This window comes from Quercus robur, chromosome 2, assembly GCF_932294415.1.
Source record: "Quercus robur chromosome 2, dhQueRobu3.1, whole genome shotgun sequence".
NCBI lineage: Eukaryota > Viridiplantae > Streptophyta > Magnoliopsida > Fagales > Fagaceae > Quercus > Quercus robur.
Window position 1 is genome coordinate 77,762,557 of NC_065535.1, and position 23,313 is coordinate 77,785,869.

The 23,313-nt window shown below is 36.6% G+C and overlaps 3 protein-coding genes across 20 annotated transcripts in view; 2 read left to right on the top strand and 1 right to left on the bottom strand.

Moving 5' to 3' along the window:
* Nucleotides 1–23,313, top strand: part of LOC126715135 (MDIS1-interacting receptor like kinase 2-like) — a 99,284-nt gene that overhangs the window by 25,429 nt on the left and 50,542 nt on the right. The gene's annotated exons all lie outside the window — the stretch shown is intronic.
* LOC126715137 (sialyltransferase-like protein 1) overlaps nucleotides 1–23,313 on the bottom strand; it is a 101,605-nt gene that overhangs the window by 21,418 nt on the left and 56,874 nt on the right. For 2 of the 17 annotated variants that reach the window (XR_007651806.1, XM_050415583.1), the window contains exons 3-11: nucleotides 22,391–22,477; nucleotides 22,219–22,296; nucleotides 22,049–22,140; nucleotides 21,751–21,952; nucleotides 21,294–21,384; nucleotides 20,661–20,719; nucleotides 15,662–15,810; nucleotides 15,337–15,418; nucleotides 14,813–15,199 (exon numbers count right to left, since the gene is read on the bottom strand). The exons of 6 other annotated variants lie outside the window; for them this stretch is intronic. Coding sequence is in view for 8 of the 11 variants with exons in the window: in XM_050415583.1 (XP_050271540.1) it covers nucleotides 14,813–15,199; nucleotides 15,337–15,418; nucleotides 15,662–15,810; nucleotides 20,661–20,719; nucleotides 21,294–21,384; nucleotides 21,751–21,952; nucleotides 22,049–22,140; nucleotides 22,219–22,296; nucleotides 22,391–22,477 (1,227 nt within the window). In the remaining 3 variants the exon portion in view is untranslated. Of the gene's footprint in view, nucleotides 1–14,362; nucleotides 15,200–15,336; nucleotides 15,419–15,661; nucleotides 15,811–20,660; nucleotides 20,720–21,293; nucleotides 21,385–21,750; nucleotides 21,953–22,048; nucleotides 22,141–22,218; nucleotides 22,297–22,390; nucleotides 22,478–23,313 lie in introns of those variants that run through there. 9 more of the 17 variants (XR_007651809.1, XM_050415594.1, XM_050415585.1 and 6 more) reach the window with 7 other exon arrangements.
* LOC126715134 (MDIS1-interacting receptor like kinase 2-like) overlaps nucleotides 10,065–23,313 on the top strand; it is a 63,360-nt gene continuing 50,111 nt past the window's right edge. The window contains exon 1 of the mRNA XM_050415576.1: nucleotides 10,065–11,112. Coding sequence (XP_050271533.1) covers nucleotides 10,113–11,112 — 1,000 coding nt within the window. The 5' untranslated portion in view covers nucleotides 10,065–10,112. The remainder of the gene's footprint in view (nucleotides 11,113–23,313) is intronic.

Genomic DNA, 23,313 nt, shown 5'->3' on the forward strand with positions numbered 1-23,313 from the left:
GCTGGTGTAAACCGAAGGGTTTACACCCCGTCCTTATTAAATTTAGACTCTTCTCTTCTTTTTTTTCCCTTTTTTTTTTTTTTTTTTTTTTTTTTTTTTTTTTTTTTTTTTGAGAAAGAAATGTAGACAATCAATTAAACATAAATTCACTACTTTTTTTCCATTACTCACAATCAACCATATCAAATTTATGGTAAAAGTAATGCAGCAAAAGTTGTCCCTAAATTTTCTCATATTTTATATAGGATATATTTTTATTTATTCCATTTCCATTAATCTAAGAATATCATATGAAACTCTAAGAGGCTTGTAGCTCAATTAGCACATCTAGTGTATACATATAAGGTTTAAATCCTCCATCTCTCATTATAAGCTATTGAATTTGTGGGGCCAAAGAAATTGTGGCCCTGGCCCAGTTTACCTTAGGGCCCAAGGCCCGAGCCGAGGTGGGGTATAGCTGAGGACATACAATAAAAGCCCAAGTAGCCTTGAGACATAGCCGAGGATGACTCTGTCCTCGGCATCCTCAAAGCCCTCCTAAAAGAAAGGGCAAGAACGGCATAGGAACAGTTTTGGGAATGACCGAACACATACGCGTTGAAAAAAAAACCCCTGGATAATATGGCGACAAAGGACAAAGGAAAAGCTGTCATTACTGCCATTGAATACTCTGCGTCAGACAGAGCAATACTTTTCAGCTTTTACAACCACCCCCAACCACTTTGAGTATGGGTTAATGGGACAAGTATCAGTCCTGGAAAGTCAAACCTACACGTGGAAGCTGGATGAGGGGTGCAGGCTAATATAAAAGGGGAAGTAAGCAGTCCAGAAAAGGGGCTGGGAAAAAAAGGCCAAGAACCAGAGCCTCTCAGACCGTATCGAGGAGATAGACTTCTCGAGCGAACATAGTTTATTTTCCGTATGAATACCACGACTAACCATCGTCCGGTGACCAAGGCCTAGCCTTTCAAACCCACGCTCTACAAATTATATTGTTTGGGCCCTTAACGTGCGAACCCAATATCATTTTGGGATCGTTATGAATTGAGTCCTTACAATTGGCGCCGTCTGTGGGAAGGCTTGTGTGTTGGCACAGGCGGTGGGTCGAGAAAGTCCCCCCATCATTTCCAACAGCCCGTTGTAGTGCCCTAACATAAAGTTCCACTAGTGGCTATGTTTTTCCATTAGGGGCTACGCTTTGAAGTGCCAGTAGCGCGGATGGTTCTAGGGGCTTGGCCGAGGGGCTAATCCCCCCAAACCAATGTCCCATACCTTGGCTGAAGAGCTAATCTCCCCAAACTTAATGAAAGTATCTAAGTGTTGGACAGAACCAAGGTATTGCATGGTCCTCGGACTCAAACCTATGGGGAAACCAACTACTTAAAAAGCTAAGTTTTGGACAGAACCAAGGTATTGCATGGTTCTCGAACTCAAACTTATGGGGAAACCAACTACTTAAAAAGCTAAGTTTTAGGCAGAACCAACGTATTGCATGGTCCTCGGACTCAAACCTATGGGGAAACCAACTACTTAAAAAACTAAGTTTTGGACAGAACCAAGGTATTGCATGGTCCTCGGACTCAAACCCATGGAGAAACCAACGAATTAAGGAGAATTCTAGATTACTCAGACCTATGGGATGATTATATACTAAAAGTCGGATTAAGTCCTAGACGGAATGAAGATCCCGACCTGTCCTCGGATCCTCAATTCTAAGGGAACTGATGCAAACGAGTGTTTAAGTTCGGTACGATCGTACTTCAATCCTCGGACCAGATGCCAAAAATGGCTAAAGGCTATGAAGGATATTAAGAAGGTGGCAAAGCACCCTAGTACTTGGTGACCCGCATGGGCAGCTCATTTTGGGTTACCCCTCCTCGGATGATTACCTCCTACACAGTACCGAGCATTCAGCTGTCATCTTGGTTAGTCTTGGGTATGTAACCTTTTTCAGGTCGGCATTATTGTGCCGGATAGTTTCAGTAAGCTCGGAATAATATCCTTTTCTTAACAAGAGCCTCGGCCCTAAGTATCGTTTTTTCATGTCGGCATTATTTTGCCGGATAGTTTCAATAAGCTCGGAATAATATCTTTTTCTTAACGAGGGCCTCGACCCTAAGTATCGTTTTCCCAGGTTGGCATTATTGTGCCGAATAGTTTCAATAAACTCATAAAGATATCTTTTTCTTAACAGGGGTTTCAGCCCTAAGTATCGTTCGGAATAATAAAAAATATAATCATATAATAGCACATCCATTCATAGCATAACTATTGCAGAAAAGAAATAATACATAGAATAAAATAATGTCAACTTTATTAATATAAAGAAGTAGTACAACGTACAATGAGGGGCTTAAACAAGCCTATACAGGAAGCTAATTACAAAAGCAAAAATAAAAAGATACAAGGAAACGACAAATCTTTCTAAACACTGCTCCAGTAGCGATTATGTATGAGAGGGTGACCCCCTTTGATGGATGAGGAGAAGAAGAGGAAGAAGTAAAAGCACCAGGATGGATCCGGTGATGGGAAAGAAGAAGAAAGGGAGGCAAAAGGAGGCACCAGTGAAGGAAGAGAGGAAGAAGCAGGGATACTTAATCCCTGCGTCAGCCTTGACTCCTATCATGCTGGTACCATATTAGCTATGCTCAAAAGAGAGCGGATGGTACTGATGATGAGCAACTCCAGCTCAGTTGCACCAACAATTTGATGCGATTAACACCTGTTTCGAATTTTGGCTGAAGGAAGATGAAAAATATCTTGAGTCTCTGCCTACCCTGTCCTGACCGAGCCATCTTAAGCTTCGGAGGGACACGATGCTTCTGGAGAGGGTGTGGTTCCTTCGTCCCCGCTTTTACCTCCGACATATCACACTCTAAGGTTTGATTGCGCTGATAAGGAAAACTTTGAGTGCAGCTGGAGGTTTAAGACTTTAGAAAGATTAAAGGGTCTCTATGTAAAGGAAGTATCCTCTTGCCTTGCTTCTTATATGGAAAGCAAGTTTAGTGGCATTTAATCCATACAGATTTCCAAGAAGAGCTGCAAACGAGATAGTATCCACTCAACTCCCCAACGCCGTCTATAGCCGTCAGATTTGATTGGCCTCGTAAAGGGAAGTTATTAAAGACGCGTCTCGTACACGGAAACGGCAGGAGCACATCGTGAGTAAATCTAAAAGAATGTCTCGTAACCCGGCGCATTTTCTAGGCAGATGAAGAGACACCGACATTAATGAGGGATAAAGCTGGGCGAGCCATAATACAAGCCCAATATCACCAAAACCCTCCTCCCCGACCAAGAGGTCGGGTAGCAGGATTTTGAGGGGCTATTGTGGGGCCAAAGAAATTGTGGCCCTGGCCCAGTTTACCGTAGGGCCCAAGGCCCGAGCCGAGGTGAGGTATAGTCGATGACATACAATAAAAGCCCAAGTAGCCTTGAGACATAGCCAAGGAAGACTCTATCCTCGGCATCCTCAAAGCCCTCCTAAAAGAAAGGGCAAGAATGGCATAGGAACAGTTTTGGGAATGACCGAACACGTCCACGCTGATAAAAAAACCCCTGGATAATATGGCGACAAAGGACAAAGGAAAAGCTGCCATTACTGCCATTGAATACTCTGCGTCAAACAGAGCAATGCTTTTCAGCTTTTACAACCACCCCCAACCACTTTGAGTATGGGCTGATGGGACAAGTATCAGTCCTGGAAAGTCGAACCTACACGTGGACGCTGGATGAGGGGTGCAAGCTAATATAAAAGGGGAAGTAAACAGTCCAGAAAAGGGGCTGGGAAAAAAGGCCAAGAACCAGAGCCTCCCAGACCGTATCGAGGAGATAGACTTCTCGAGCGAACATAGTTTATTTTCCATATGAACACCACGACTAACCATCGTCCGGTGACCAAAGCCTAGCCTTTCAAACCCACGCTCTACAAATTATATTGTTTGGACCCTTAACGTGCGAACCCAATATCATTTTGGGATCGTTACGAATTGAGTCCTTACAGAATTTATAAAAGAAAAAGAAAAAAGAAAATGTATGAATCCTTTAATAAAAGTGTTAGAAATGACTCATAGTAACTCACTACACCATTTTTTTTTGGCTAATATCATTACACCATTTACTTTTTTCACTAAATATAAACACCACATATGAAACCTTTAATAAAATGTAAGAAATAAATCGTGGCCATAAAACGTAAGACAAAAATTGCACTAGGAAAGATTCTTCGCAACGCATCCTAACTTAAATTGCAAGCTACACAACAAGTCCGCTATATAGAGCTGGACTTAAAGTCGTCCGACCTTAATGGAATTTGAAAGATATTTACTTCAATTGAATTATGAGGAGGATTTTTAGAGATATGTCCAAGATGTTCACTTCAATTGAATTATGGGGAAGACTCATAGAGAAATTGCACTAGGATTTTTTTTTTTTTTCAAAGAATATGGCCAATTTTTATCACTTTTGGGAGAAAGTGTACAATTATTTTTCTTACAATTATTATTACTACACTTTGCATGGTAATAATATTAATGTAAACTAATAATTTTCCTTTTAATTATTATTAGGCTGTCTTTCTTGAGTCTTGAGTAATTATTATTTGGCCTTGCATGCACATATCAATCAATCTAAGAAATTACACCATTTACTGATTTCACTTATCTAGTGAGCTCATACCGAACAAGAAAGTGCAAGAAATAAATCGTGGGCCAGGATTAAAAAGGGAACTTGTAAGAAATTTTCGAGGAAAGATCATGCGGGTAGATTTCAAGTAAACTTCTGCGTTAGATCTATAGGATTTAAAGCGACTATAATTTCGTGAAAACCACGTTGGTATTTATTCAAAGTCAAGAAGAGTAGCGACTTTCAGTCTTCGCAAAAGTTTGCATTTCAATTACTAAAGTGTGTTAAGAGTGATGCATATATATAAGAATAAACTATTTCAAAAGACTAGCTTATTACTATTTAACTTATTTTTGCAACTATTTATGAGACCCATTGCACTTTTTGGTATTATTCATGAATCTCAACTATTTCAACTAACTTTTACTTTTATTTACAGAATTTTCTGCAAAAAAAAATTTCAGTTTCAGCAAAATAAGCAAATGAAGGTTGTTAAAATTGGGATCATATGTAGGATCGTTGAAAATAGGTGGGATCGTAGATCGTAGGATCGAATCGTGAATCGTAAGATCCTACATATTTTTAGATTTAAAGCAAAAAACACATTAATAATGACTTTGTATGTTGAATAATCACGTAAATTATAAATTCATCCATATGATATAATTTGCATGTCATACATTGCTAAGTCTATACTAACGAAACAAATATATTTAAGTTTTGACCCAATGTATTTAAAAAGTTCAATAAATATTTAATTAGCAACCAAATACCAAAATATTTATCAAAACATATGGAAAATATTTTCCAAGTTCTAAGTTCCAAATTTGAAATCCAAAAAAAGTTAGCAAATGGAAACTAGCTAACTACAATATGAAATCTAAGCAAGATGAATATTAAGGTGAAGTGAACATTTAATTATTCTCATTCTAAGGTTCTTATAACCACTATCCTAAATTCCTAATCATCATCCATTTCATCATCTATGTAAACATTATATATTTGTATACTAGAGCTGCAAACACATCAAGATACAATTTCATACTCAACTATTCAAGTTATACCACTTAGCAACAATTAAAGAGCATGTTAAAAAAAAATCAATCAATCAATATACAAATACAAGCATAACTGATAAAATTATATATATAAAAATATTTTAATAATATTAGAATACAAATTAGTATGTTGATTAAACAAATTTAACAACATTATAGCCTAAAAGGCAGCAAAGCCAACATCAAATTCTTCATTTAGAAATGATGAAGCATTCCTTCATTTTGATTACAAGTGAACTAGAAACTAAAAAATATTTACTTAGGTTAACATAATTTTTTTAAAAAAAATAAAAAGTCATACCTTCATAACATTAAAAAATGAAAACCCTTAAAGCTTCATCAAAACAAAAAATTTATCTCATAAAAAAAAAAAAAGACCAAAAATTTATATTTTTGGTAGGATCGGTAGGATCCCATACGATCCTATTATTTTTACGATCCTAGTGCGATCCTAAACGTTTTGGTGAGGTGAAATCGTAAAATCATGCGATCCTAATGGTTCGTTTAGATTGAAGGGGAGGGAGGGAGGGGGAGTAGATTAGAATTGTTTTAAAATTAGCATATTTTCAGCCAACTCTATTATACTCTTCTCTACTCTCCCTCCATTCCCCCTCAATCCAAACGGGCCCTAAAGAATTTATATATTACTTAACTATTATTTTAGATTTTTTTTTTGTTTTGTTTTTTTATTGAGAAGAAGACAAAGACAATATTATTAAGTTTTATTTTCATTTATTATTAATATTGTTATTTTTTAGCATTTGAAAAAAAATAATGGTCATATTGGGTTGAACTACTCCATAAAATAGTTTAATAGGGTCATAAGTTTTACAATTCATTTTTAGGACACTCTGTTTTTTGATTCAAAGTTGATTTGTACCAAACTTTTACTTTTATTTATGGTACTTTAAGTAAAAAAATTTTAGTTTCAGCAAAATAAACAAATCCCAAATAGACCATTTAATCTTGGATTGTGTAAACTAATGGTTCGTTTAGATTGAGGGGGAGGGAGGAGGAGTAGATTAGAATTGTTCTAAAATTAGTATATTTTTAGCTAACTCTACTATACTCTCCCTCCATTCCCCCTCAATCCAAACGGGTCCTAAAGAATTTATATATTACTTAACTATTATTTTAGATTATTATTATTTTTTTATTGAGAAAAAGATAAAGACAATATTACCAAGTTTTATTTTCATTTATTATTAATATTGTTATTTTTTAGCATTTAAAAAAAAATAATGGTCATATTGGGTTGAACTACTCCATAAAATAGTTTAATAGGGTCATAAGTTTTACAATTCATTTTTAGGACTCTGTGTTTTAATTCGAAGTTGATTTGGCCCAAACTTGATGGATTCAAAGTCTAACTTGATCAATCCAACTTGTGTTAAGAATGAGTTGTGCTTGTTATTTGTGGGTTTTACAAAAGTTGGGATTGGGAGATGGACAGAGTGTGTGTGTGTGTAAGAGAGAGAGAGAGAGAGAGAGAGAGAGAGAGAGAGAGAGAGAGAGAGAGAGAGATTTCTCACATGACATCTAGTGGTGTCTACTATGACATCTCACATTAGTGGGGAATAGGATTTTTAATTTTCAAATTAAATGGGTTTAATTTTTTTATTTTATTAGTTGAATATGATATTAATGAGGGTGTGATTGTGTGTAGCAACTCTTATTTTTCTATTTATAAAAGATGATGTGTCCCAATGGTATTGGATGGTGTAAATAGGGGTATTTGCATAAAATCTTTATTAAATTAAAATTCTTCTCCCATGTTAGCTAGAAGAGTTAAGGAGAGTGATTTTTTTATATATTGTATATCTTTCTTCTTCTTGGCCAAAATTCTAAAATGGTTGGTTGTTAAGTACTTAAGTGTATACAATCACTTATACATGGAGATGGAGTTATGAACCTACCATTCTTTCTCGGTCATTCACAATTAACCACATCAAAGTCGTGGTAAAAGTAATACAATAAAATATGTATCCCTAAATTTTCTCATTTTCTATATAGGAAAGATAGATTTATTTTTTCCATTTACATTAATTTCAGGACATCATATGAAACTTCAAAAGCATTGTAGCTCAATTAGTGCCTCTAGTTTATCTTACGGAAACATATAGCAGCCATAATCCATAGAGTTCAAATCCCTCTCTCCATTATAACTATTGATTTTATGAAAGGAAAAAAAAGGACATCATATCATATGAAGCCTTTAAATATTTAATAAAGGGTTAGAAATGATTAGACCATTTATTTATTTTTTGAGTTTGCTAATATCATTACACCATTTACTTTTTTTTCATTAATATAAGTATCTCATATGAAATGTGAGTTTCAATTAGCTTAATTGATCGGATATCATATGTTCAAACTATATCTTAAAAAAAAAAAAACCTTTAATAAAATGTAAGAAATAAACCGTGGCCATTAAACCATTAGTAATGATTGCACTGGTCAGATTATTCGCAACGCGTCCTATTTTTTTTTTTTTGATGAGAACGCGTCCTAATTTCTAACTCAAATTGCAAGCTTCGAAGCAATTCCACTGGCAGGACTAACGCGCATTGGCCCAATTTCTGCAGTTCAATGGGATTTAAGAACATCATACTTCGTGAGAATTACGTTGTTGGCATTCATTCAAACTTCAAAGTCAAAAAGAAAAAGTAGCGCACCATTTAAGTGACTTTCGGTGGTATTTTTAATTATGAACGTGTCTTCTTTTTTTTGGTCAACATTATGAACGTGTCTTCTTGGTCATCTACAGTTAGTAAAATATAGTGCGGATGGGAATATATCCACATTAAAATAAAAAAATTGTTTAAAAAATTCGGCATAAAAACATGGGAACAGATAGAGGGAGAGTAGTATTAAGAGCCCGGGGAAGGAGGGGGAGCAGAGGAAAGAGAGTAAAGTTTGTTGAAAATAAACTAATTTAGGACTAAATTTATTATACTTTATTATACTCCTTTATTTTCTCCTTCAATTCAAATGGACTATAAATCCGTTTAGAAACAATTTATTTTGTTTACTGAAAACTTTTTGTTGAAAATTTGTAAAGAAAAAGCTAAAAAATGACTTTTGGATCAATAAAACTCACTTTTGGAGTAAAAGTAAGTTAAAAAGTAAAATAAGCTAACTTTTTCTTAAATTCCAATCGCAACTTATGTGTATAAGTGATACATTTATTTTTGAAAATTTTGCGGTTAAAAATACAGATCTATTTGAAAATAATATAATTAGTAAACTTTTTATTCTGTTTCCATTAAACACATTCATATTATAATTAAATCATGAACAATTAAAAATATATTTATTAAATAATAATTAAATAATATAATATAATAAACTTTGTTAATTTTTTTTACGTCTTTTTGCCTTTTCCATCCTTTTTTTTTTTTTTTTTGATTAAACGGTTTGAAATTTTTGCAAGCATATTTGATATTTCTAAAAAAAAAAATAATACTAGCATATACATTGTATCTTAAATAAAATATTTAATAGAGAAAATAAAATGCATCAACTTTTTTTTTTATGCCTAGTGTAGCTTGTGAAGACGTCCTGAAGTGTGTGAGGCACAAATGTGATATTTCCCTAATTTAAAGGAATAAAAAAGTATGAGTACAGCTGTAGCCTGTTGGTTCACTTTTGAGTGTTTGTGATTATTGCCTTTTTACAATTTTTATGGGAAGTGATTATTGCCTTATTGAGACTATTTCTTAGCATTTATCTATCTCACCATCAAAAAGGAAAAATAAAAGATTTATCTATCTCGTTTTTTTAGTAAATAAACTTTTAGCATTATCAATATAACGCAAATGATACATTTTATTTGAAAATAACATGTGTGTATCCGTACAGTTGTAATAAGTATTTTTACTAATTTAGTATCTATTTTAATAAATCCATTTTAAAAAATTTTAATACCATTTTTATAAAAAATAGAAAAAAATTATTAAAGTGAATTTTTATCCTAATAAAAAATTTTAAAAAATAATTTACTAACAATTAATACTGTTATGATCGTGTTGGGCCACCTCGCCATTGTTCTCATACCAAACAAGAAATTACAACATTTACTGATTTCACTTGGATAAAATATGAGCTCACACAGAACAAAAAAGTGCGAGAAATAAATCGTGGGCCAAGATTAAAAAGGAAACTTGTAAGGAATTTTTGAGGAAAGATCATGCGGGTAGATCTCAGGTAAACTTCTGCGCTAGATCTATAGGATTCAAAGAGAATAATTTCGTGAAAACCACGTTGGTATTTACTCAAAGTCAAGAAGAGTAGCGACTTTCAGTCTTCGGAAAAGTCTGCATTTCAATTATTAAAGTGTTAGAGTGAATGAGTGATGCATATATATAAGAATAAACCATTTACCATGGGCATTGCACTCATCAATCAATCAATCATACACTTTATTTTAACATGGCTCCCTCTGTCTCCATTTCCATTCTGGTATTAGCATTTTGGGTTCTTTGTATATTCACGCACTCCACAACTATGGTTGTTGCAGCTAACTCATCAGCGCTAGAACTAGAAGCCAAGGCTCTGCTGGAGAGTGGCTGGTGGAGTAGTAACTACACCACCAATGGTTCCTCCTTAAGTCATTGCGCGTGGCCTGGAATCACATGCTTTGATGGAAGCGTCGTAGGGATTTACATGGAAGAGGTCTATCTGGGAGATAAGTTTCGAAAATTCAACTTCTCATCCTTCCCAAATTTAGAAGATCTTGATCTTTATAATACTGGACTCCAAGGAAGCATCCCGCCAGAGATTGGTACTCTTTCTAAACTCAGAATGCTTTCTCTATCCATAAATAATCTCACAGGTAATTTGCCTCTTTCACTTACAAACCTCACTCGATTAGAGGGGTTTTTCATTTACAATAATCTATTCAGTGGCTCCATCCCCGACCTATTGGGAAATTTAAAAAATCTTCAAATGCTACAACTGGGTACAAATGCTTTCAGTGGGTCCATCCCACACCAATTGGGAAATTTAAAGAATCTTACATATTTAGGTATAAGTAGAAATAAACTCACTGGTGAGTTACCTCCTCCGCTTGCCAACCTCACTCAGTTAGAGACATTTGAAATTTCTTCTAACCTAATTAGTGGTTCCATCCCTAAAGAATTGGGAAATTTAAAGAGTCTTTCTACTTTAGATTTGAGTAATAACACGCTCACCGGGCCAATCCCTTCAACTCTAAGCCTTCTAACCGGTCTTTCTCATTTGGATCTGTCTTCTAATGAATTCAGCGGTCCACTCCCTTCATTTTTATGGCATCTAACCAATTTAGCCTATTTGTCTCTTAATTCGAACCAAATCAATGGTTCCATTCCCGCAGAAATCGGCAACATGAAGAATTTGGGAGAGTTGTACCTCAATTATAATGACATTGCTGGTCAAATCCCTTTCACAATAGGTAATTTAACTAACTTGAGAACTTTGTCCCTTGCTTGGAACCAAATTAGTGGCTTCATCCCTGCAGAAAAAGCTAATTGCATTTCGTTGCAAAACTTAACTCTAAGCCACAACTACTTAACAGGAACCATTTCCTTTGACATGAGTAACCTTTATTTGTTACAATATTTAGATCTTAGCTATAATAACCTTAGTGGTTCCATTCCCCGAACTATTAATCGTTTACCTCTCTCATTGGTTATCTTCATTTCTTAAATGCTATTGACCTAAGTCATAACAATATCAGCGGAGATATTCCATTTGAACTTGGGGATTCACCATCTTTAGAGCTCTTGGATATTAGCTACAATAATCTTACCGGTAACATTCCCAATATTTTTATTTCAATAAAAGAAATAAACTTTTCATACAATTCACTACATGGTCAGATCCCAAATGGCTTCTTAAATTGTACACCTTACACATTTATCGGCAACAAAGATTTATGTGGTGACATCCAAGGTTTCCCTCCTTGCTTTCCAACTTCTTCAAACAGTTTCTCAAAAAAAAACACTTCCCCAAACAATAGCAAATCAATTGTCCATGAAATAAAAATTGTTGTTCCCCTCAGCTTTTTCCTTGTGTTTTTGCTTCTTGGGTGTATTTTCCTCTCTCGACGTGGGGATAAGAAAACTAAATTGGAGTCAAGTGAACCAAAGAATGGAGACTTATTTTCAATATGGAATTATGATGGAAAAATTGCATATGAAGACATCATCGAAGCAACAAAGGACTTTGACATTAGCTACTGCATTGGGACAGGCGGTTATGGTAGTGTTTACAAAGTACAACTACCTAGTGGTAAATTAGTTGCCATAAAGAAACTTCATCGCTTGGAGGCTGAGAACCCAACATTTGACAAGAGTTTCAAAAATGAGGTCAAAATGTTGACAGAAATCCGACATCGAAATATTGTTAAACTTCTTGGCTATTGTTTGCATAATCGATGCATGTTTTTAATATATGAGTATATGGAAAGGGGAAGCTTGTTTTCTGTCCTAAGCAACGATGTTGAGGCTGTGGAATTCGATTGGATGAAGAGGATGAACGTCATCAAAAGTACAGCACATGCCTGATGTTACATGCATCATGAATGTGTTCCGGCAATTGTTCATCGAGATATAACCAGCAACAATATACTATTGAACTCTGAATTGGAGGGTTTTGTCTCTGATTTTGGCATGGCTAAATTTCTTGATCCTGATTCCTCCAATCAAACTTTAGTTGCTGGGACTTATGGTTATCTTGCTCCAGGTAAATTAATATTCTTTTTGTCATAAGGTAAATTAATATTCTTTTTGTCATACTCCCAACTATTATTTTAAAAGGTTTGCCACGCGTGGAGCTTTCTACATTTTATGCCACTTAGCATACTTTATTGTTTGTTATCTGATAGGACCATGCATGCATAATAGAAAATATCACTTTCACAACAGAAATTTTATATACTAGCAAGTTGTCCAATGTCTTCATAAAATAAGTATATAGAAATAAAAGTAAAACATTAAGATTAAAGGTAAATGAAAGACATTACATCTTTTCATACTTTTCATTTTTTTCTTCTTCTCATGTATGCAGAATTGGCCTATACTATGGTGGTGACTGAAAAATGTGATGTTTATAGTTTTGGAGTGGTGGCGTTAGAAATATTAATGGGAAGACATCCAGGCGAGCTCATGACATCGTTATCATCATCTCAAAGTGTGATGTTAAATGATATATTAGACCAACGTCTCCCACCTCCAAACCGTTTGGTTGCAAAGGATGTTTTTCTTGTTGCTGCAATTTCATTTGCTTGCTTACACACTAAACCAAAGTCTAGGCCGACAATGAAATGGGTGTCCCAAGAATTTCTCTCTCACAAGAAACCAGTAACAAACCCCTTACATTCAGTTTCACTGTGGCAGCTGAGGAACCAAGAAAATTATATAATTGGAGAGAGTGAAACTCAATAAGGAATGGAGAGGGTGAAACTCGATAAGGAAGTGCTTGTTTTTTCAGTTGAGAACCATATTGTTTGACGAACTTCTATGGCTAAAAATGTTGTGTTACAATAACAATACCTTAAGAATCTTGTGCAAGTTGTATGTGTTGTTCTTTATGATTTGTAACTTGTATTTTGCAACAAAAAATTTATGTCTTTTCCGCTTTTCTAATGCCACGCATCTAGAATTCCCATAACCAATCGCGGAAGTTACGAAGGTTGATTTATATGCTTGATGCTTGACACTAGTTCAAGTCATTCCATAAGATTCAATAATAATAAAGACAAATCTCAATAAGTAAAAACAAGTACTAACAAAACCTCCCTTGCTATCTACTCCCAAGCCACACAATCCTCTCTCTCGTCCCTTCCTCAATAAATGATTAAGGGAAAATTCTTACTATCTCATGCAATAAAGTCTTTCATCAAAATTTTTGTGTAATTAGGAATGAGATAGACTATAGGGCATTTGTTAATAGATCAATTAAAAAAAGACAAAACTTAGGTACAATATTTTAGATACTGTTCCTTAAGTTTCCTACTTAATATTGAGCTATATGGTTACTTAACTAAAAAATACACTTCAATCCTATGTGAAAAAATTCACATGACAGAATCTTAGAAAGAGAACTTAAGGTACAAAACATAGGGCATTTGTTAATATATCATTTTAAGAAAGGACAAAATTTAGTTACAATACCTTAAGTGCTGTTCTTTAATTTCCCCACTTAAGATTGAGTCATGTCGCTACTTAATTAAAAAATACACTTCAATCCCACGAGGAAAAATCTACATGACAGAATCTTAAGAGAGGAAGTTAAAGAATAGCAACTAAATAGTGTACCTAAGTCCTGTCATTTTAGAAAAGTTTTAATACCCATTTTTATGGAAAATATAAAAAGCTATAAAAAAAAGTTGATTATCTTTTTCTTTTACCATAAATAATTACATTTTAAAAAATATTTCCAAAACCAATGCCCTTAAAACTTCCGTTAACTTTTCCCTTGAATTTATATCTCCTCATAACTTTTCCCTTGAATTTATATCTCCTCATGGTGGCAGGCAATAATTCCAAATCTCAAATGCGACTACCTTCCTGGAACACAAAATTAGACAATAACGCAAATCAAGCCCCATGGCAGAGACACCACTCCACCAAAATAAGCATGTCCTATTAGATAAAGGAAGAGAGAGAGAGAGAGAGAGAGAGCATGTCCCAAAACCAAGATACAAGGAACTACCTGCTTGGAATAGCTTCTAAAATTAGAAAAGAATACAAACTTCAATTCCTTCTACCATACAAATTTCTCGTTTTCTATCAACTACAAGAAAAAATATTTAAGCCCAACCTAGAGCATACCAAAAACCTATGATCACACCTTCACTCCATAAACTCAACTCTTAATATCAACATGAAAGAATCTCCACTAAGCAAGAAGAATCCCATCAGTGAAATCTCACGCAACATCCATGGAATTTGCATTAGCAGAACTTGAGCTTCCATTTTGCCACTGTTGCCAACAAAATTTGTTGAAAGTGGACGATAGTCATGTTCAGTGTAAGACCACAAACAGTCAATTAACCTAATTTTCGTTTAAGAATACAGGTATACCCAGTCGGGCCTGCTCTCAATCACAATCAGTGTAAGATCACAAAGAATTAACCACATCGCTTATACCTCAGATTTTAAGGAATGCCTAACACATACTAGATCATCCAATTTATTGCCATCCATTTTGTACAAGGAGACACCTTGCATTTGCATGTAGTGATCTTGTGCTTCCTTCCTAAGACTTTTAAAAGGCATGACTTCCCATTTACTGTAATTTGAGTATTTCCTGACATCGCTCATGTCTGGAGATCCTGAGATGGGTCCATTGCTGTCAGGCTCAACATTGCCCCACACCTTACAACTACCAAACTGGCCCAAATCACCCACCTGACTACCTTGACTCTTCTTTAAGCGCAAAGCTGCAGCATGAGCTCTGCTAATCATATCTCGACTAGGTACATCTGACCAGTCTTGCTTCCTCTTGGATCTCATGGGAGAATGGATTCTAATAACCTGACAGACATGAACCCTAGTCATTCGGAGAGAATAATTGGTGCATACGGGCCTGAGGTAATAAGAGTGTACGATAGCTTCTCGCGCGGGGGGGGGGGGGTGGGGAAGAGTAAAATGGAGAGAGAAAATATCCTTACACCAAGGCATTCTAGAAGCTGATAGTATGCTCTCCCTTGAAGTGGATTGTGCCCCTTCCTAGGTGTAGAGAAGTATCGCGTCCTATCATAGAGATCATGACACATATGAGCTAGAATGCAAAGATAGCAACATAGAGTATAACATGTAAATAAGGAAACCTGAATTTAATGATATCCTGATACAAGTCAAAAATATATATCCAGCCAGCATACAAGGCAATGGCAAATAACAATTAATTGAGATACAGATGCAAATAACAAGGACATCAGCAGGTTATCAATTGATGGAAAGTAAAATAATATAAGCAAGAAAATCAGAGCTAACCATTCAGTATAACCAGGATCAACAGTGAAACCATATATGTCAACAATGTTGCACATGGAGAGTGCTAGTTCTATAGATTTCATTCCAGTTCCTTTGGCACCTCGACGCAGCACAATTCCTTGGAAAAGATAAACCGGATTTGGAATACTCTGCAACAAAAACAATCCAAAATGTCAAAATGATCACTATGTCTTTTAAGGAGGCCTCAATTAGTGGTTCTGCATGTAACAAGTGTCCGACCACACTACAACAAGAACATTTTACTAAAGCACTAAATGATAAAGGACGTTTACAGAAACAACTAATATTTATCATCACAGAAGCGAGGTACGTGGCAAACTGAAAGAATGATCTAGCACACGGATAGAAGCACGAGTTACACAAATTACATAACTCAGAAAAGCATCTCAATCACTCATTCATCTGTGTTAACGTGTATTAGGGTATGTGGGCTTTAGGCCCACCTTGTTTACTTGTATAGCACATTTACTTGTACTGCACACTTTGCCTCCTATATAAAGGCACTTATATATATTCTATTACTTGAGAAATACAATACAATCATTCAGTATTTCTATCATGGTATCAGAGCCATTGCTCTAATTTTCTTGTGTCTTGCAGTCCTGTCTTCGTTGGTATTTTCCGCTGCCTCGACTTTATCGGTCAGTAAACCTTTTTCGTGCCCTCTCCTGACTGTTCCATCGTCATCAGAGGTGCAAAGGTTGAATCTTCACCGCCAGAAGCTCGATCACCGAGACCAAGATCACTACTTCTGTCGGATCTTCCACACCGGATCTCCGATTAAGACATAAGACCTATCATCGGGTAAATCTTCAACCGATCTACACAACGCCGCCGGAATCACCACCAGCTGACCATTCACGCGCTTCCATGCGCCGGTCAAAGATTCCGCAGCTTGTCCACGCGCCTCACGCGTCACCAGTGTTGCTCTGATCAACTCACCGCTGCCTTCATCGGAATCGTCTTTCTCTGATCTACATAACCGGAGAAAAATCGGCCTGATCGGAATCTCCACGTGCTCTCACGCGCCGACCAAAGATTCGGCGAGATTGATCCACGCGCCACTGTGCACCTGCTGACGTCATCATCCACGTCAGCCCTAGCTGAGGTCTTCAGCTTACGTCATCCTGCTGACGTCATCATAGTGGTTGACCGTTGACTTTGACTTGACTGTTGACTTTTCTCAGGGTTGACTTTTTGCAGTCCAGGTGCTCCTTACCCAGTTTTTCGCGTAGATTTCATTTTTTGCAGTCCATTTCTGCATATTTTGCTTCTAAATGAAAAATAAGGACAGGTCTTCTTCTTGTTGCAATAATCGTCGTCGACAATCCAGCAAACGTTTTGGCCACAATATTGAGACTTGCTATCATCGCAACAAATCAGCTGTGTCAATTTTCGCTACTACTGTTGCTAACACTGAGAGTGTCCAACCAATGGCTCCCATCTCTGCACAGTCTAAGTCTTCAGGACGCACTTTCACCATGTCCACAGATGACCTTAAAAATATCATCGCCAATGTCATTTGTATGGTTGGTAATGCATCTTATTCCTCTTCTCTCTCAGCTTTATCTGGTATGTCTCCTTCCTCTTGGCTTATGGATTCTGCTTGTTGCAATCACATGACTCCTCACTCGTCCTTATTTTCTGAACTTAAACTTGCACCACACCCTCTTAATATTCACACAGCAAATGGTTCCACTATGTCTGGTCATAATATAGGTTCCGTTTCGACCTCCAATCTCTTGGTTCCTGGTGTCTTTAATGTTCCTGACCTTTCTTACAATTTATTTTCTGTGGGACAATTAGCTGAGTTAGGTTATCACATTATCTTTGATTATTCTGGGTGTATTGTGTAGGATCCAAGGACGGGACAGGAGCTTGGGACCGGTCCTAGAGTTGGGCGTATGTTTCCCGTGGACAACCTTCGTCTTCCACTTGTTGCTCCTGTTTCTGTTGTTGCAGCTACTGCAGTTTCTTCTACTCCTTCCCTTGCACTTTGGCATGCTCGACTTGGTCATGCATCTTCCTCTCGAGTACAACAATTGGCTTCTAGAGGTTTGTTAGGTTCAGTGTCTACAGAAAATTTTGATTGTGTTTCATGTCAGTTAGGAAAACAACCAGCTTTGCCTTTCAATACTAGTGAATCAATATCCACTGATATCTTTGACCTTATTCATTCTGATGTTTGGGGGCCTTCCTCTGTCTCTAGTATTGGTGGATCTCGATATTTTGTTGTCTTTGTTGATGATTACTTTCATTATAGCTGGATTTTTAATATGAAACATCGTTCTGAGTTATTGCAAGTATATTCTAATTTTGCAAAAATGGTTGAAACTCAATTTTCCAAACGTATCAAAATTTTTCGATCTGATAATGCTCTTGAGTACACTCAATATGCTTTCCAAGCTGTTTTGCATTCCTATGGCACTGTTCATTAACTAACTTGTCCAGGTACCTCTCAGCAAAATGGTAGAGCCGAACGAAAATTTCGTCATATTCTTGACACTGTTCGTGCTCTTCTTTTCTCTGCCAAAGTTCCTGCTCCTTTTTGGGGTGAAGTTGCCCTTCATGCTGTTCATGCTATTAATCGTATTCCAAGTCCTGTTATTCAAAATCAAACTCCATATGAGCGCCTTTTTGGGTCACCTCCAGACTATCACCATCTTCACTCCTTCGGTTCTGCTTGTTTCGTTCTTCTTCAGCCACATGAGCATAACAAACTTGAGCCTCGGTCAAGGCTTTGTTGTTTTCTTGGCTACGGCAAAACTCAAAAGGGGTATCGGTGTTATGATCCTATCTCTCATCGTCTTCGTATCTCCCGCAATGTTGTCTTTTGGGAACATCACTCCTTTGTCGAGCTCTCTCACTTCCGTGCCTCCCTATCTTCCTCCTCTGTTTTAGATCTTTTTCCAGATGAGGCACATATTCCTTCTGTAACTGCTCCTGATCCTCCTGTAGTTGCTCCTGATCCTCCTATAGACTTTTCTGTCCAACCACCAGATACCTTTGATCCCTTTCCTAGTTCACATTTTAATGAACAGGTGGAAGATGCACAGGTTGAAGACGAGCTACCCAACCCTGACCTTGGGTCCCCTGCTCCTGCTCCGCCTGAAGATCTTGCACAAGAAATTCCACCTCGTTACTCAACTCGGGTAAAATCCATTCCTACACATTTACTTGATTATCATTGTTACACTGCTCTTGCTACACTGCATGAGCCTCACATCTATCGTGAGGCTTCCACTGACCCTTTGTGGCAGATTGCAATGAAAGAGGAACTTGATGCATTATCTAAAAATCATACTTGGGATTTGGTGACTCTCCCCCCTAGGAAATCTGTGGTTGGTTGTAAGTGGATCTACAAGATTAAAACTCACTCTGATGGGTCCATTGAGCGCTACAAAGCTCGTCTTGTTGCAAAAGGTTTTACACAGGAGCATGGGATTGATTATGAAGAGACCTTTACTCCGGTTGCTCGTATCTCATTTGTTCGAGCTCTCTTAGCTGTTGCTGCTGCCAGAAAATGGGACATTTTTCAGATGGATGTCAAAAATGCATTCCTTAATGGGGATTTAAGTGAAGAAGTTTATATGCAACTTCCTCCTGGTCTCTCTGTTGAATCAAATAAGGTTTGTTACCTTCGGCGTGCTCTTTATGGCCTTAAACAAGCTCCCCGAGCTTGGTTTGCCAAATTCAGCTCTACCATCTCTCGCTTAGGTTACATGGTCAGTCATTATGATTCTGCCTTATTTCTTTGTCGCACTGACAAAGACACTATTTTATTTCTCCTGTATGTGGATGATATGATCATAACTGGTGATGACCTTAGTGGCATTCAAGAACTCAAGGGTTTTCTCAGTCAGCAGTTTGAGATGAAAGATCTTGGACATCTCAGCTATTTCTTGGGTCTTGAAATCGCTCATTCTACAGATGGACTTTATATTACTCAAGCCAAGTATGCCTCTGAACTCTTGTCTCGAGCTGGACTCACTGATAGCAAGATTGTTGACACTCCAGTTGAGCTTAATGCGCATTTGACTCCGTTAGGGGGGAAACCGTTGTCTAATCCCTCTCTTTACAGACGCTTGGTTGGCAGCCTAGTTTATCTCACTGTCACTCGTCCAGACATTTCCTATGCTGTTCACCAGGTGAGTCAGTATCTGTCTGCTCCACGATCGACTCACTATGCTGCTGTTCTGCGCATACTTCGATACCTAAAGGGCACTCTCTTCCATGGTCTTTTCTACTCTGGTCAGTCTCCTCTTGTTCTCCGTGCATTTTCTGATGCTGATTGGGCAGGAGATCCCACTGATCGTAGGTCCACCACTGGCTATTGCTTTCTTCTTGGTTCTTCTCTGATTTCTTGGCGAAGTAAGAAACAAACTCATGGGGCCTGCTCCAGTACTGAAGCAGAATATCGTGCCCTTGCTGATACCACATCTGAGCTCCTTTGGCTACGGTGGCTTCTCAAAGACTTAGGTGTATCCACATCCTCTGCTACTCCTCTTTATTGTGACAACCAGAGTGCTATTCATATTGCTCACAATGATGTCTTCCATGAACGGACTAAACACATCGAGATTGATTGTCATTTTATCTGTTGTCATCTTGTCCATGGTGCTTTCAAGCTGATCTTAGTTTCTTCTAAAGATCAACTTGCAGATATCTTCACCAAGTCACATCCTAAGGGACGTCTTCGCACTTTGGTTGACAACCTCAAGTTGGTCTCACATCCACCTTGAGTTTGAGGGGGGTTGTTAACGTGTATTAGGGTATGTGGGCTTTAGGCCCACCTTGTTTACTTGTATAGCACACTTACTTGTACTGTACACTTTGCCTCCTATATAAAGGCACTTATGTATATTCTATTACTTGAGAAATACAATACAATCATTCAGTATTTCTAACAATCTGATCATGATGCATGTCCTCTTTCTTCAGGTCTGTGACCAACAGCGTTCTGAGACAAGATTTTCACCTTAATCATAGCATTGAAATCTCTATGTGTCACACTTTTAATTATAAGCACCTCGTCAACTGCAAGAGAAAAGAATTGTGAGTCATTAAACTATCTAGATCCTGCACCAACAGACATTTATGACTTTACTAAAAAGGGCACCAAAATCAGAGGCATCCTAAATGGTAGTCAATAACAAAGGAACTATGGAAGACTAATCATATAGTGTATCACTCCTTTTTTTTTTTTAATTATTATTATGGATTAAGGCTTGTTGTTGATGTAATCTAAAACTTATGTTCAACCTGTACCATCATTCTTAGAGATAATAGTGAATTTCCAATAGTCAGTGCTAGAATTCAAGTTGTGTGTTTCCATTGAAAAGATTGAGCACTATAAAAATGGTTTTCTGTAAAATTTGGACGAGACTAAGAATCTTATAACAGAAAAAAATCTCATAAAGCATCAATAACTGGTTAGGAAAAAACAACAATAAACAGAAGAACAAGAAACACTACCATAACACAATTGAAATGCAAGTGCAGCATAACTCTTGTTCCTAAAATATGATAAAATAAGAGAGAAGAGAAAAATGCACTAAATAAGAATTCTAAGAACCCAAATTAATAAAACAAAATATATAGAACAACTTACCAGACCCATTTAGAATGGTGACCATGTTACGAGCAGCACCCCTCACCACAAGTCGGAAATCCCTCTTCAGGCCAACATACTTGGCATATTTCTATAATATATCAAAAGACAAAATGAATAATTTCACAAAAGAACTTGAGTATGTCTATCACCCATATTACACTCAAAAACTCTTTTTTTTTTTTTTTGGTTGACATCTAATATGGAAAGGAGGAAATATCATAATTGGAGTGCCTGGTGACCATACATACCTATGAAAGTAAGTGTGAATAATAGATACTATGTAGAGGAAAATGCACGCTGGAAAGAACCAAGCAAATTATCTAAACAAACGATCAATTTCATTCACAAAAGGAGTATATGTGGATGTATAGCTAACAGAGACTCAAGGGCCATCAAATAACTGCATATTAAGAAATGACAAGAATTCATTGATGATAAGGAAAATATTTTTCACCTCATTAACAGGAGCCTCATTGTCTCGTATAACAGCATCATGACCATCAATCTCTTTCCCAAACTCCGTCTTTAAGAGATCTCCTGAGTTTCCAACAACTGCACATCTGCGGAACTGCCGGGGATGAAAAGGGGGTTTTGCTGGTAAAATCAAATTCAGGTGTTCTTCACAAAGGGTCCGGTTATGGCATTTTTTTGCTCCCCTGCAACCAAGGAAACAAAGGTATAAAGAGACTTCCTTGATGACAAACCAAAATGACATATATAAAACCACAAGGCATGACTGTGTAGAACCATACAATTGTGCTATCCTTTTTGCTGCATAATCTAGCCACCCATCAGGTCGAGCATCCAAATACTCTCTTGTCAACACAGTAGTCATGTTACGATACTGCATCCTAAAATTGCTTAGTACCTATACTCTCCTCAAAAAATAATTACCCAAATGGAAAAAGGAATAACATCTGACCTGTTCCCATAATAGAATTGCCTCACAAACATCATATGTGTACTCCAAGGGTTCATATATTTTAAATTGTTCATTGTACTGCAATAATTATAACTAAAACTATCAGCACTCAGCAGCTTATAACAAAATGCATCATAGAGACTGAGAGTGGGGGAGAGTAGAAGAAACATACCCAGGTGCTGTTAGTGCCTTCAGCGAACTTAAGAATCAATTTACAGTGGTCAATTATATGTGCAGTGAGTCCAAGCCCCCTGTTTGCCTACACCCAATTTCAAATTGAATAAAAAACTGGCATGCTAGCAAATAAAACAAATAATTATACAAGAGGAATAAAAGTGTACGACTTCTCTCAAATATTCTAATTTCAATAAGCCAAAAAAAAAAAAAAAAAAAAAAAACAACAACAACAACTAATGAGCAAAGTACAACAACAACCCTTAGACCCAAATTTGTTGGGGTTGGCCATGGATCATCAACATATTCATTAATATTTATTCTTTTCCGTCATTCTACTCTATCTAAAGTCATACTCATTGTCACTTCCTTGATTTACATGTCTTTTATTATTTCTACTGATGTTATTTTTGCTCTTCCTTTACCTTTTTTTTTATTCCTTCAACTTGGATCAACTTGTTCTTTCTTACCATACCAGTGCATTAAAAATTTGGAGCTACGTGTGGTCACGCAAGTAAGTACTACATGAGGTAGCAGTAGATTTAGGGTTAAGTTTATTGTATAAATTTCAATTCTATTAGTGAAGCGTTGCTTTAAGGATTGTTTAGGTAAAATACTCTCCAGGTTTTTTACTTTGAAACCACAATTTTAAAAGTTTTACTAGGTCATCATTCTTGGTATACATGTGATTTGTGAATGTTTGATATTTGTTTAAATCAGATTCATTGCATAATTAATCTAATTAATTATTTGTTTAAAAGTTGATTAAATCTGAGACAACTAGTGTCTAAAACCCTAACACAACTCATTTAAGACAATTTGTTTCTGACCGAACTTGATCTTAGCCAAACTTGATTGATTCAAACTCTAACTTAATTGAACCAACTTGTGCCAAAATTGAGTTGAGCTTGTTTTCTATGG